Source organism: Panthera pardus, unplaced genomic scaffold (assembly GCF_024362965.1).
Source record: "Panthera pardus isolate Hobbes unplaced genomic scaffold, ASM2436296v1 HiC_scaffold_2, whole genome shotgun sequence".
NCBI lineage: Eukaryota > Metazoa > Chordata > Mammalia > Carnivora > Felidae > Panthera > Panthera pardus.
The window spans coordinates 75,964,988-75,980,243 of NW_026526765.1; the positions used below are offsets into that span (position 1 = coordinate 75,964,988).

General features: G+C 36.3%; 1 protein-coding gene across 3 annotated transcripts in view; it reads left to right on the forward strand.

The window, feature by feature from the left end:
• The first annotated feature begins 295 nt into the window (after window positions 1-295).
• The window catches only part of SLCO4C1 (solute carrier organic anion transporter family member 4C1), a 74,341-nt gene continuing 59,380 nt past the window's right edge, over window positions 296-15,256 (forward strand). Inside the window, exons 1-2 of one of the 3 annotated variants that reach the window (XM_019450619.2) lie at window positions 296-817; window positions 4,047-4,310. In XM_019450619.2, the coding sequence (XP_019306164.1) occupies window positions 472-817; window positions 4,047-4,310 (610 nt within the window). In that variant the 5' untranslated portion in view covers window positions 296-471. Of the gene's footprint in view, window positions 818-1,421; window positions 1,570-2,723; window positions 2,839-4,046; window positions 4,311-15,256 lie in introns of those variants that run through there. The other 2 variants (XM_019450620.2, XM_019450622.2) reach the window with 2 other exon arrangements.

Below are 15,256 nucleotides of genomic sequence, written 5' to 3' on the forward strand. Positions count from 1 at the left end.
TTTCTGGAACGATCTCCTGACGCAACTGTTTACAGCTTTCCTGTCAGCACCCAGGGGGAGCTTTACGGCCACCAGACTCTCACTAGCTCTGGTTAGTTCCCTGTCCCCGGGCTCTAGGAAGCAGCCAGGCCGGCTGAAGGGCCTCGCCGGGTCACCTGGCGGCGTCCTGGCCGCCCGCACCCGCCTCTCATCCCGGTTGGCCCGGGCGGCAACAGGTGAGGCGCGGCCTGGCACGAATCACACAGGGGCCGGCCAGGCGCCCGCGCCCTTTGCTCTAGGCGACTGCGAGCTCGTGGAGGTAGGTCCCGGCGGCGGCGGCGGCTGCGCGGCGTCAGCGCCGAGACAGCTCCTGCACGGAGGCGGGAAGTCTTCCGCACGGGGGCGCTGCCACCTGCGCAGGGGAGGTTCCAAAGGGGAACCGGGTTTTTGTGCCGCTCCGACGCGCTGGAGTTGGGAGAACCCATCCTGACCATGAAGGGCAGCAAAGGCATCGAGAACCCGGCTTTCGTCGCCTCCAGCCCGGACACCCCGCACCGTTTGTTTGCATCGCCCTCTCACGTCGAAGTCTCTGACTTGGCCATCAAATCCCAGGGACCGAATTCGAAGCCACAGGAGCCCCCGGAGTCCCAGACGTCACCGGAGGCACCCCAGCCTTCAGCGGCTCCCTCTGCTTCCCAGGAGCTGTCCAGGCCAGAGTCGCCGCCCGAGTTTGAGGAGGGACCCTGCGGGTGTGGGAACTTGCAACCGCAGTGCCTCCAGCCCTGCAACACACCCCAGGGCTTTCTGCTTTTCTATTGTCTCTTGGCCCTCACGCAAGGTAAAGTCCAGCGCCGGCTGGAGAGGGCATTGGCCCCGCGCGGGACGCTGAGGGACCCGGCAGGTGCGCGCGTTCCGCTTAGTCTACGGCGCAGTGCCTGCCCCGGCCCGGGGGTCCTGAAGCGCCCCCACAGGCGTCAGCAGGGCCGGGCCTCCGCAATTTAGCTTTTCCTTTGTAGCAACTTTTGAAACTGCCCTAAGGGCTCTTTATCTTTCGTGTTTTACCTCAGTTGAGTCCATTCGATTCGTTCAGGGAGGGTGGAAATGACTGGAACCTTACTTTGGGAACGGTTTGCCCTTCGGGGAATCCATTCTATACCACAAAAGCATCTATTTTCCTAAAGCCCTTGTTAAAAGGAGGTTTTTGTTTTGTTTTGCTTTGTTTTGTTTTACATTGTTTCTGCAAGGGAAGGATTAACTTTTAGATGAGGGTAGGGTAGTTCTCAAAGGAGAAGCTTGCATGAGTAGGTTAGACAGCAGCATTCATGTTTTGTTGAGGATACTGAGTTTGAGCCGTACGTAGGCACAGGTGAATGCTAGCAAACGCTCGAGGCGGTGTTGAAGGGCGAGGCTTTCGAAATAAAAGAGTTGTGCAGTATCTGTTTTGTTTAAGGATCTCTTTCAGTTTCTCTTGGGAGTAACCTGATAAAGTCCAGGTTTATACCCTTAGGAGTTTGCAGGGCAAGCCTGGTTTGGAGGAGTGAGTGGGAGAGTAGAGGAAGAATGGCTCCCAGGAAAGAAAGATTGCAGAAGGTAAAAGCAGCCGCAACATGGAATAGGGGGAACCCGGGGGGGGGGGGGGGAGGGCGTGTAAGAAACGGGAAGTTACGCCAAGGTGACCCACACGTTGAAGAGAGGTGGGCCTCAAGGTAGAGGAAGGAAATGCTGAAGGCTAGTTAGACTTTGGTGGTACTGTATGTAGGTATATTTGGGTCACCTGAGTCCTAGTTTCACAGTATTCATAAAGAGGCCATCCAAGGGTGATTGGAAGAAATGCAATCCAAGAAATTTTTTTTTTGGGGGGGGGGGGTGGGTTGGAAATTGCTCTTTTTTTAAGATTAACCGAAGAGTAAATCTAATCTTCCTATTCTTGTTCCCGCTCCCCTGTCTGAAAGGAGCTCCTTGCCCCTTGCTTTGCACATGTTAGGTGTTAAGTGAGTATACCTTGATTGCAAGTCAACTGCAGCTCTTCTGTCAAAGGTTGTTTTGCGCTACAAAGTTATTTTGGTTTCTGCTTTTCTCATTAGTTCACCTTCTCTCAGTGTCTTGATCTTTGTTGTCCAAAATCTCTGTTGACGCACTTCAGTGCCCAAAAGAATGCAAAGTTCAAAGAAGTTGGACACAAGTAAAATTTCTTGCTTTATCTTAAAACATATGCTGAAATTTCTATATTCCAGAATACGTCATTTATTCCAGAATACATACATCTATTATAAAATATTGTTTAAAATCATTATCAGATATTATTGGCACTCTTAGAAAAATGTGTCAGTTTTGGCTTAGAGCTACATCTACCCAGAGGTCCCCAATTTAAGAAGCATAATCCTAGATGAAGGTGATCCAATAAATTCTTTTTTCAGTTTAAATTTGAATTATTGCCATTGAGTTTGAATTATTACCATGTTTCTCAGACATGATCCTTGGGAGGACCATTTACATGGTATATTAAGAAGTGCTTGGGAAAAAAAAAACAACAAAAAACCAAAACCATAAAAGTCCAAACTTGTCAGGTTAGTTGACTTAACCCAGAATTTCTCAATCATAAACAGGACTTCTCATAGCTCTTAATCACCTAACGTGCTTCCTATCTTCATGTATATACAATAGAGAGATACAGTATGCAATATTTCTGGGAATTTCTTTTTTTAAAGCAGTGTTCTTAGAACTTGTGTAGCATAGAATTCAGAGTGGGATTCATAGGCTTAAAGTGCTATGCCTCTACAAGAGTTTACAAATGTACTTTTTCAGAGAAGTTTTACCATAAAGGCAATGAGTTTTAATGAGTGACTTTTAATCAGTATTGTAAGTGCGCTGGGAAGTTGATTTTTTTTTGGAAGGGGGGGTGTTGGGGAGGAGTTGATTTTTGGTTAGGGAATTTTTCATATTCTCAGATTCCTTATAAGCATGTCATTCCTAGGTTCATTAGACACTTTACCTTGAAATTTTAAGAATTGTAAATTGGTTTTTGACTTACTAAGCTGGCATAAAAGTAAGATGAGTTTAATGGTGGGACTTTTAAAGCTTGTTATATCAACTGTATTGCAACACATTTCCAGTTACAGTCTTAAGCAAAATTTAAAGAAACTGTAGAAATCATGGCTTGTGTATACTCTCTTAATTAACAAATGAAAACAGTTCATGGTATCCTCTTAAGTAAAAGGGGTTATCTAGTTTCAAACTTTGTAATTTGATCACATGTTTTTTTATTTTCAATTTATATTAATGTTTAAATTGTAAAGTTAATCTGTATCTGGACAAGACTTTTTTGTTAAGTCAGTCAAAATTGGATTTCCAGTTTTCCTTGTTTACCTTATATTTTTCCATCAGACTTGTAATAAGCAGAGTGAGTGTGCTTTTTTTGTTTGCTTACTTTGCATATGACTTAGAATGCCATTGTTGAAAACACTCTTGCTGTGTGTTTAGTTTTGCTCTAGGACCTTTTAAATGGTAACGTTAAGGTCTATAAAAGTGTTAGAAGAAAGGAGGTTTGAGAGCTCAATTTCACCTTTCTTAAGACTAAGGCAAGGAACTCGAGTTATATATAAATATGTCTAATAATTGAACAACCTTGGAAGCAATGGGGCATTACTTTAATGACCTCTGGAGTCACCTGCAATTTTTTTATACTTTCCTGAATGAAGTCCATGAGAGTATGGTACTCTTGGAATCTCTGTAGCAAACTGGCTTCATGAGAATTTACCAGTCTGACTTTTAATTTGTCATATAAAGAAAAATGAAGTCAGCTACATTTTGTATGTGGTAAGCATCAATTTTATTTGACACCTGAAAATTCACGAGTATACTATTTAAAAGCAAACTCATTTGTAAGGAAGTATGTTTGAGTTGCTAACTTTGAGACTTTTGAAATTGGTACATTAAAAAAAAAATCAAAATAAATGAACAGCCACACTTAGGCACAATCAAACTTTAGTATATTTTGTTGAAAATCATAATCTGTGTGGTAAAGTTAATAAAAATCATGCATATAAATCTTCTTTTCTTTCTTTTAGGTATTGTAGTAAATGGCCTCGTAAATATTAGCATTTCCACTATTGAGAAGCGCTATGAAATGAAGAGTTCCCTGACGGGCCTGATATCATCAAGCTATGATATCTCATTCTGTGTGTTGTCTTTATTTGTGTCATTCTTTGGTGAAAGAGGACACAAACCAAGGTGGCTTGCATTTGCATCCTTTATGATAGGACTGGGAGCACTTGTATTTTCACTGCCAAAATTTTTTAGTGGAAAATACCAATTGGGGTCCCTATTTGAAGGTAAGTTTCTGTTGTGTTATTTATGTATGTATGTATGTATGTATGTATGTATGTATGTATGTTTTAACTTAAGAAGTACTATAAAACAAAGCCTTTACTTCTATTTTGCAACTTACTTGTACAGGTAAGTATGATAAGGGATTAGTCTCCTCTACTGCTTACTGCTTTGTTTTGATGTGAATTGTGTGAAGTAGGAGATTGCAGAAATAGATTGCATCATTCATCCCTTCAGTAGTTATTAAAGTTGTTAATCATCTGATATGCATTCCCCATATTACACACAGTCCTCCTCAAAAAGCAGTGATCAATTTTCCTGTGCACTTGTACTTGTAATCTCATTGGGGTTCTAAGATGTATAGTTTTCCTGTTTTTGGTTTCATTTCTGTGCTTATAGCTCTGCACCCTGGACATGTTGATTCCTGATTCTTGAGGTAAAGAGAGGTGAAATTTATAGGAGAACTGAAGCTTTTCCTAAGAACTGAAGCTAGCTGTATGTCTATGACTGTAGTTTAGAGACACAGAACTTCATGACTTATCTAATGTGTTGCTCCAGTTAGATGAAAGAGTACATTATTGAAAGGCTCAAAAGGAAATTTTATTGTATTTCTACCTCTTTTTTCCTCCAAAGAATCAGTTTTCTTTTAAATGTTTATTTATATTTATTTTTGAGAGAGAAAGAGCACATGTGTGGGAGGGGTAGAGAGAGAGGGAGGCAGAGAATCCAAAGGAGGCTCCAAGCTGTCAGTCCAGAGCCTGACAAGGCACTTGAACTTAACCATGAGACCATGACCTGAGTTGAAATTGGCTGGTTAACTGACTGAGCCACCTAGGTGCTCCCCAAAGATTCAGTTTTAGTGGAAAAACAATTATGATAGAGCCAGAGGGATGTGCTGAAGACCTTAACATTTTTTTGTCCTTACAGGGACTTTTAATAGTAAATATTGAGAAGAAGAGGGCTATAAAATTAGCTTTCAGGAGTTAGTAAGTGAAGAAAAGCCTTAGTTAGAGTAAGAAGAAAGGAGAATTGGGGACTGCTGCGATACAGGCATTATTTTTAAAAAGTTAAAGTTGTTACATTTGTGAAATGTTAATATTGAAAATTAATATTAAAGTGTTGACATTTCCTAAGACCAAATTCCTAATTATAGAATGACAGCAAGTAGGAAAATATTTTTAACAATTAAGTACATATTATGTAGCATGGTTTTAGGAGTGTACTAATTAGGTTAGCAGACTTCATTTGGAAATAAAAATAGAATATGCAAGCATATAAGACCAAAGACCATGTTTTTAAAGCATGGTAGAGTTTGGAATAAATGAGATAAGGAGAATATGTTATCAGTGGAAAGATCACTTATGTAGATTCTAGTACATTATCTAAGAATGGAAAAGATTGTGTAAGGCCAATTTCACATAATTTCACTGGGGGTAGTTTTAGGAACAGTGTATACACTAGGCTTTAATAAAAATAATTGAAATCTTAACAGTAAGGTAAAATCTTAATTGTAGTCACAAAAGAAACATGGTACTGACTTTATGATAGTAAAAATATTATTGTGTGTATAGAATTTACTTGCCAAACTTTGTACTGAATCAAATCCCTCATTCTTCCAGTTGATCAGATGCCCTACTTGTTCTTAAACTATATGAACTTTGATAAAATATCTGACTCTCTAAACTAAAACATAACACCTTTTCCAGTACAGAAACCTGATCTGTCCTCAGCAGTCTTCTTAGCTTCATCCCTTGCCATACACACTTTGAATTGCAAAGGGATACAAAACTCAGGTTAATCTGACCAATTTATATTTCTCAATGGGAAACGGCCACAAGTTAAGGTGTGTGTGTGGGTGGGCAGCAGAGATGAAGCCAAGAAGATTGCTATTGCCAGATCACAAACTTTTAGTTTGTTATAGTGTACTATGCAAGTTTTCACCAAGTTATTTCTGATATGTCTTATTGATGTTTTTTTTATTATTGTAATTGAAGTAGATTAGATAGAGGAATTGGCTGTTATGTGAAGTTTTTAGTGTAAACTAAGATTCATAATTTAAATAATAGCTTATCATTGGCAAATGAAAACAAAAACTCAGGCTGCTCTTATTTTCTGTCATTCATGCAATAAATATTTATTGATATGGACTGTACATAGTGCTGAGATAATAGTATTGAAACAGTTTCATGCCATCAGGGTTTTATGTAGTGGAAGAAATACAAAGCTGATAAATAAACAAGATAATTGAAGATTAAGGTGAGTGTATGAAGGAACAAATAATATGAAGTAATAGTGTATAAAAGGGCAAAGGAAAGCTGTTATAATAATAGCTGGATAACAAGGAACCGGCCTTGAAAGATGCTTTCCAGACTGGAGAAGAACATGGTTAAGGGCCTTGGAGCAGGAAAGAGCTTGGTAGGTTTTAGGAAATGTCACTTTGGCCAGCGTGATCAAAGCAATGGAAAACGTCGCATGTGATGAACTTGGAGAGGCAGTTAGACACCAACATGAAGCATTTCAATTTTCCTTTAAGTGCAGTGGGTAGTCATGAGAAAGTTTTTCATAGGGATGTGCATCGTCTTACATTTTGAAATGATCATTTTTGGCTTCTCTTGTTCTGAAGAATGGGGAGTAAATGGTAGAAAATCACCCGAGAGTTAGTTTTTTTTTTACCAACTAGTCCAGGTGAGAGACAAAGGTGGTTGGACTGGGTTGGTAGCAGTGGAGATCTAGAGGAGTGACTGGTTTTCCATAGATTTTCAAGGAAAAAGAGAAGATTTTCTTGGTAGATTAATTATGAAAGAGGAATGAATAATGGCTCATAATATTAGGCTTGAACAACTGGGGCTATTGACTAGAATATAGAAGAACAGAATTAGGCGTGGAAACCAAGAAATCAGGTTTAGTCTTAAGTGTTTACTGCATATTATATATCCAGTGTTGCCGTATATATGTTTGAGCATACATGTGTATATAAGTGTGTGAGTTACTCTTAGTCTCCATTCGTAGAAGTATAAATATTGAGTTTAAAGAGCTTCCTTATTCTAATTTCTGATAGATAATGCCACATTGACTTTTAGGAAGGGGTATATCAGTTACTCCCCCACAATCAGTATACAAAAATGCCTAGTGAATTTTTGCATTGTTTTTCCCTTGAAGGTTTTCTTTAATAGGGATTTCTTTGTGGTATATTTGTGTGTATGTGTAGGTGTTTGCAATAAAACAGATACAAAACTCAGGACTGAAATCGCATGACATATCTAAAGGAACCCAGGCATTTAGAAACAAAAGGAATGTTAGAAATCATAAATTCCTTCTTTCACAGTGTAGAACCTTAGGACATGAGGTGAAGTGACTTCATGGTGATTTCGTAGATAGATCAATAACAACTAAAACTAATATTTTTCATGCGTTGTTTAATGTTTTTCAATTTTTTATTTCTCATAGTGGGTTTATTAACTATATTGGATAATTTAAATATTTTGTTGAGTGTATTTTTTAAGTGTTTACATATTACAGAATTATCTTTATGAATTTAAACCATTTCTTCCCCAGTTTCAAATAGCCCGTTATAATGATCTTTACTTTCTTAAAAACATAGTAACTTGTCTGTTCAAGTGAATTATACCAGTTTTGCAAATTTTGGATTCCATAACCAAAAATCAGAATTATTTGTCCAAGTCTAAGGAGAGTGTAGAAGAAAAGGAGATTTAAGTGGGAAAAGGATACAAAAGAGTCGAAAACTTTCTGTAAATAAATTAGAAATCAAGGAATGTACAATTTTCTTAGGTAATATAACATTGAGAGAATTAGCATATTCCTTTGTGTGCTTTTTTGTTGTTGCTGTTTTTTGAACTTGAGAGCAAGACGGGGCTCCCTTTGAATGAGATCATCCCTATAAGAGGAGATTAAAGTAACATAATATAGTTTGTAAGTAGAAGAAGACAAAATGTGAAATATGATAAACATGTACAATTTCCACAGGTGTGAGGAAAACACAAAAGAAGGTGAGGGTTAGCAAACGGTAGAAGAGTGTGTTTGAAAACAGCTTGTAAAAAATAAATTTAAGTAGGTTTGGGAAAGTATTTTTTTAAGGGAAGCTTTTATAAAAACCTAAGCGATTATCTGACTTCAGAGATAATAACATTTTTGAAAGGGAAGTTTTGGTTGTTATTGGATACAAAAAAAGGGAAGAATTAAAATTAAGAGAAATGCTTCTCGGGCCTAATTTTTATATATGTTAACCTGAGAATAGTGTCATAAAATATTCTTAAGTACATAATATTTGACACTCACTTTTTATATATTTTAACTTGTTATGACGTATTTCAATATAACTTTCAAATATTTAAAAATGTAATAAATAAACATAACATTTTGTTTTCATCCAGGCATTTTTTAATTCCTTATTGATGAGTGTTAATTCAGTGGTGTTAAGCAAAATAATCTCTTTGTCTCTTTGAGCCTTTGGGAAGGAGTCATTAGTAAATGCTTAGAGACTGTAGAGAAGTAATTACTAAATCCAGTAAAGCTCTTTTTCTTTACTGACCCATAGTTGGATAATTTTTCATAAGTTATATTATTTTCATGTTTCTCTTTTCCATTCCTTTCTCTCAGAAAAAGGTAGCTCTCAACACTTTCCATTTATTATAGCATTAAATTTCTAATGTTTTAGATTGGTATTTTAGGAAGAATTCTGTACAAAAGAACATTAGTTATGCAAAGTGACTTTAAAATGTTGAACTAGGAAAATGACTAGCGTGGGACTCAGTGTGATTTAATTTTAGTTACTGTTTGTCTTATCTTGTGTTCATAAGGATTTGTTTTAAACATGAAATACTTGACTAGATTGGAGAAGACATAGGGCCAAGAATCTTACAGTTTTACCATCACTAATTTAATACAGTATGCTTTAATTTTGCTTGGCCTCTGAGTGTTCTTCTTTCTTGATATTCCTTCTTCCTTATACAAATCAGTTTTATTTTTCTTATATTTCAATTTTGTTATAACAGAAATTAAAAAAGGAAAGATGATATCTTAGAAAATGTAATGATATAATAAAGCAGATGATTCAAAGATTTTAAAATTTAATACACACAATAGAAGAGCTAGAACTAACTTTTAGGATAGTCAGTGCTCCACATGAAACCAGCACAATTTTTCACATACAAGGCACTTCGGGCTTCCCCAAACTTCCTAGATTATATGAGTTACCTTGGATGCTTGCTACTGTTAATTAATGCCTCTTGAAGATCCTGATTTAGCAAGTGTGGGTAGTTCTCAGGAATTTATATATTTTAAAATTACTCATGTTATTTTATCAGTCCATTTGGGGAAACGTATGTCCATCTTGATGCTTAATTATTCTGTAAAGCTGTGTGGGCACAGAGGTTTCTTTTCATTTCAGGATTATTGCTTTATAAATTACTTTGAAATAGAAGTTTCACATCCATCATGAAATACTAGATCCTTTAAGGTATCCAGTTTGGTTGAAATTCAAATGACCAAGTTTCTGAAATAGAGGAAACCAACGGAGAAAATTAAGTAGGAAAGCATGTGTCAATGAGGTGTTAGCAACAAACTCACTTCTGCCTGCTCACAGCTATAATTTGTAGATAGATAGATATTTTAAAATCCATGCCTTTGAGCAAAAGAATATAATGTCCCAGCATTTCCTAAAGTATGATCTGCAGAGCAGTTTCTGAAGATGTTAAGAATATATTAAAAATACTTTCCATGGTTCAATGAGTTGGGAAAATGAAACTTAAGGAGTATCTCTGTTGCATCATTAAAGAGTTAATGCATTTTGTGAATCTCTAGTTAGGGCACGTGATATATGCAGTTCTGAACTTATTGACCATTGTTATGCTTGCCCTGTTTACTCTGCTTCTGTTCATTTTATGTTTTCTCCTCCAGGTAAGTGTTTCGGTGAACAGGCTTTAGGAAAATCTGTTCTGTGCTGTCTTAACTCATTTTGAAAGCCATGGTTGAATTTATAAAATTCATTATTGCCAGCACTAGAACAGCATGTGATATACATTGTAGGTGTTCAAGAAGGGTTTGTTGAGTTGTCACGTGCGTTAATGAATAAACGATCCTTTCAATGGAGGCATATTAGGAGTCTAATGACATGCCCTTCCACAGAAGGCAGTAAGAATAATGTCAGATAAGGGCGCCTGGGTGGCTTAGTTAAGCGTCTGATTTTGGCTCAGGTCACGATCTCGCGGTCCGTGAGTTGGAGCCCCGCTTCGGGCTCTGGGCTGATGGCTCAGAGCCTGGAGCCTGCTTCCGATTCTGTGTCTCCCTCTCTCTCTGCCCCTCCCCCGTTCATGCTCTGTCTCTCTCTGTCTCAAAAATAAATAAACGTTAAAAAAAAAAAAAAAAAAAAAGAATAATGTCAGATAGACAGTTTGGGATTCTCTGCTCACATTTGCCATAAACTTGGCCTAAAAGTAATGGGTTATTTTCTCTTTCTTTGGCCACTGAAATGGGAAGAATTGTGTTATCAGAAGCAAAGCATAGATGATCTTTATGGGTAAGATTTGGGTTCTGAAAAATTTGCAGTGTGAAAAAGGAAGCTAAAATGAGAAGCATATTCAGAAATAGTAACAAAATGCTTTGATATTCTACTTTTGGTTTTGCCTTAATTAGTTGCTGAACTGCTGATGTCCCTATGTAGCTACCATGCTTCCAAGGTGATTCTAAAATGTAGGGATTGCTTTTTGATAGACTGTGAGTAGTGATTACCCTTATTTGTTTTCATGTATAAAATAAAAGGAAATGCTCTGATAAGGTATTCAAGTTGACCATAGGCATAGTTGTAACTAACCAGTATAATGTATGGGAGGCAAAAGTTAAGCAATGCTTTTTGTAGCTTCCTCAGATTGGTAAAAATGTGGTTTGTGGCAACAAAGAAATGAGGAAATTCTATTTTCTAAGTCACTGTTATTAAAAATGCACAAATTAGCCAATGTGTGTTTTAAAGTATCTTTTCTCTTTTATCTTAATATTATTAACACATGAGTGAAAGTATGCAGTACAGCAAGAATATTAGGGTCAGACAAAACAGAGTTTAAATTTTTCTTTGAACACTATGTGGCCCTATACTATAAGCTTTATTATAAATCCTGGTGATGACAGTAACCCCTACCTCATAGGAGACTATAAACATACAGTGATAGGCAGTGCCTGGTGCATGGTAAGTGCTCGTTAATTAGTAGCAATGAATAATAATGATGTTCATCTTAATTAAGTAACAGCTATATTAATACAAAAAACTACCTATCTTGGTTTGTTTAGTTATTGGCAATGGTAGATACAAAATCCTATGAACAAGTAAAAATCTTTCAATACGGTAGCTATTTTTTTTGTTGTTGTTGTTGTTGGTGGTGGTGTCACTTGATATTGATGTATATCCAAAGTCTGGCTTAATACTTCCAAAATCATGTATTAGAGAGGGTTTTAATTAGACAAGTGTCCAGGATTATATTCTTAGGAGATAAGAAAATAGATTTATTTGGTGTAGCTCATCTTAATTGGATTCACTCAAAATAGTATACCAAAATATTAGCTTTTAAATAGTCGAAATACCCCTTTTAAATATCTTTAATTTTTATCTAATTTTAAACATCATGCATCCTTGGCAAGCCATTCAGAAGATCAAAACAAAAACAAAAACAAAAAGAAATGGAATAAAAGGAAAAAAATGGAATAAATGGAACAAAAAAGCAAGGAAATAAAAAAATTTTCATACCAGAACCTAGATTATCCACTGTTAATATTGTTTTGCCTTTTTAATATATATACATTTATACATGTATTCACATTCACACATAATACATACATTTACATTACACAGTCATTAACACACACTCATGCATAAACCACATCCACACACTTAATATTCGTACATCTTACATCACATTTACCCATATGCATTCAAATGTACATTTTAAGGAAACATTTTGAATTTATAGATATCTACTTTTTCTTTAAGAATATATATTAGTTATTATATATTAAAAATAGTTGCAGAGTATTTATCTTTTTATATTCATTTCATAGATAACTTATCAGTCAGTCCTTTTTTTTTTTTATTAGCATATTTTTCTGGTTAGAGAAGTTCTATTGGTCACTGCAGATAATTTGGATAATACTAAGAAATAGGGAAAAAAACCCAATGCTTTATTTTTTTTTTCTCAAGGGAAACAACTTTGGGACTATGTTAGTTAATGTTTTAGTGTGCCTATTTCTTGAAGAGTTAATATAATACTGTGTATAGTTTGCAACCTTTGAGCATTCTTATTCTTGTATAACATTCCATTTTAAATTTTAACCATTCTCATAGAGTTGAATATTTATATTTGAAAATTTTTCATATGATAAACTACATCATGATAACTGTCTTTTTAATGGTTGTTTTTTTGTTTATTTATTTTGAAAGAGAGTGCATGTGTATATACGAGTAGGGGAGGAGCAGAGAGAGAAAGAATCTTAAGCAGGCTCAGCACTGCAGACCTTTCTGTGGGGCTTGATCTAATGAACCATGAGATCATGCATGACCTGAGCCCAAACTAAGAGTCAGACACTTAACCTACTGAGCCACCCATGTGCCCCCATGATTACATATTTTTGTTTAAAGGTTTTACTACAGTTTGATCATTTTACAGAATTTAGCATTTTGGAATTAGCTTTTTGCACTCAGAATAATTCTCTAAAAACTCATCTGGGTTGTGTTTGTCAATTGTTCATTCCTTTTATTGCTGATTACTAAGTATTTTGGGGTATGAATGTACCATGCATGGTTTGTTTAACCATTCACCTACTAAAGATCATCTGAGTTCATCTGTTTTTTGGCTCTGACAAATAAAGTTGTGAACATTTGTACGTATTTTTGTGTGAACATAGTTCTCATTTCTCTGGGATAGATGCCCAGGAGTGAAACAGTTGGGTCATGTGGTAGTTCTATGTCATTTTATTTTATTTTATTTTTTTGGGAACTATTAAACTGTTTTCCAGAGTGACTGTACCATTTTATAGCCCATCAGCAACGTATGAGTGATCTCATCCTTGCCATCATTTGGTGCTGTATTATTTTTTTATTTTAGCCATTCTGATAGGTTGCAATAAAATCTCACTGTGGCCTTAGCTTGCATTTTCCTAATGGCTAATGATATTGGGCGTCTTTGCTTGTGCTCCTTTGCCATCTACTTATCTTTAGTGTAATGTCTGTTTATGTTTTTGCCTATTTTCTAACTGGATTGTTTATATTTTACTGTTAAATTTTAAAAGTTACTTATGTATCCTAAGTTGTAGGTCTTTGTCAGATAGGTGATTTGCAAATATTTTCATCCAAAGTATAGTTTGTCTTTTCATACTGTTAACAGGGTTCTTCACAAGAACAAAATTTTTAATTTTGATGTTTAGTTTGTCAGTTTTTCTTTTTATGTTTCTGTTGTCAAGTTTAAGAATTCTTTGCCTAGTCCTAGATCCTAAAGAATTTCTACTTTTTTTATTTCAAAAAGTGTTATAGTTTTCCATTTTCCATTTAAGTCTGTGACACATTTTGAATTTTGACTCTTTATATTCCCATTAGTATTAGCAGTGTCTGGTTTTTTTCCCCCCCTTTAATACCCCAAACATGTAAGAAATGTATTTGTCACAGTAATCATTACTGGTTGGAAAGGGGAAAATACATAGATGTCATTAGTTCAGAGAAATCCTAAAATCCCACTGGGAAGATGTTATGCTTGTTCCTTGAGTAAACCTGCTTCTTGGGAGGGGCTCAGTGTTCTCTCTTGGTCCTTTTTCTCATCTTTGGCTATATTTGAAGGTGGCAAATGGAGAATATACTCCTTGGGTGGTTAGAATCTGTGTCATCCAGTTTCTTACCTATAAAAGTTGGGACTAAGGGTCATTTTAATACTCATTCAGTCATAATCTCCCTGAGGAGAGGCTGGTGGTTCATTTGGTACGATGTAATGGTTTCAAACTAGTTTCTTGTCTAATTGATTCAGGTATATGTGCCAATAACCACACTTATAGTTTTGTTATAGAGCGTATCTTTCTTAAACTCATGCCTCTCTCTGGACTTAAGTAAGCCTGTCAGACTAATGGGAGAGTCATACCCTTAGGTACTTTTATGTAGGCTGTATTTTCCAATTAAAAGTATTTCCTTGTGCCACATTAATCCATTTAATGATATCAACAATGGGGCCAGAGCCTTGTTTTTATCCGTGTCACAGTCTGTTTTAATTGATCTTTGTTGCTCACAAAGGCCTTCTGAATTTTACCTTTTATACGATTTGAATGCGAAGCAGTTGTCTCTTCCAACTCTAAAGTTCTAATCTTACTGTTCCCTTTCAGTCCATCCAAAATACTTGGCAGATATCCACTGGCCACCCACAATGTCATTACCGTCAGTTATGTGGGTTATTGGAAGAGGCAGAAAGGCAATGTCCCGTAAAGCGCTGTAGGATATTAAATTATGTTACTTAAAACGAGTTTCAGCACAAGCTCGCACCATTGTTCAGCATATCATTTGGCATAGGGACAGCAGATATTTGTTGAATAAGGAAAGGGACATCCTATAATGCACAAGAGAGCCTGCCACATGAAAGGGAAGAAGGGAGGAAGGAACTGTTTCAGAAAGTTAATGAATAAACAAACTTACTGTATTTCTTTCTGGCAATAATTCTAAGGATCTTGAATAGAACTAAATTGTTCATGGGGTCCTTGGGCATAATGTGAAAAACATTTCTTTATTGAAAAATTATCTATAGCCATGCCATTTTCTTTTCAGAGATTGTATTTCCTATTATCTCCATTTTCTCATCAATCTGGTCATGTTTACAATTTCAATTTTATAAAAGCAGTTAATAAGTTGCTATAATAAAAACTATTTTACCTTTTGTCTGAATTTTTAAAATTGACTCAGTGGTATTAATAAGAG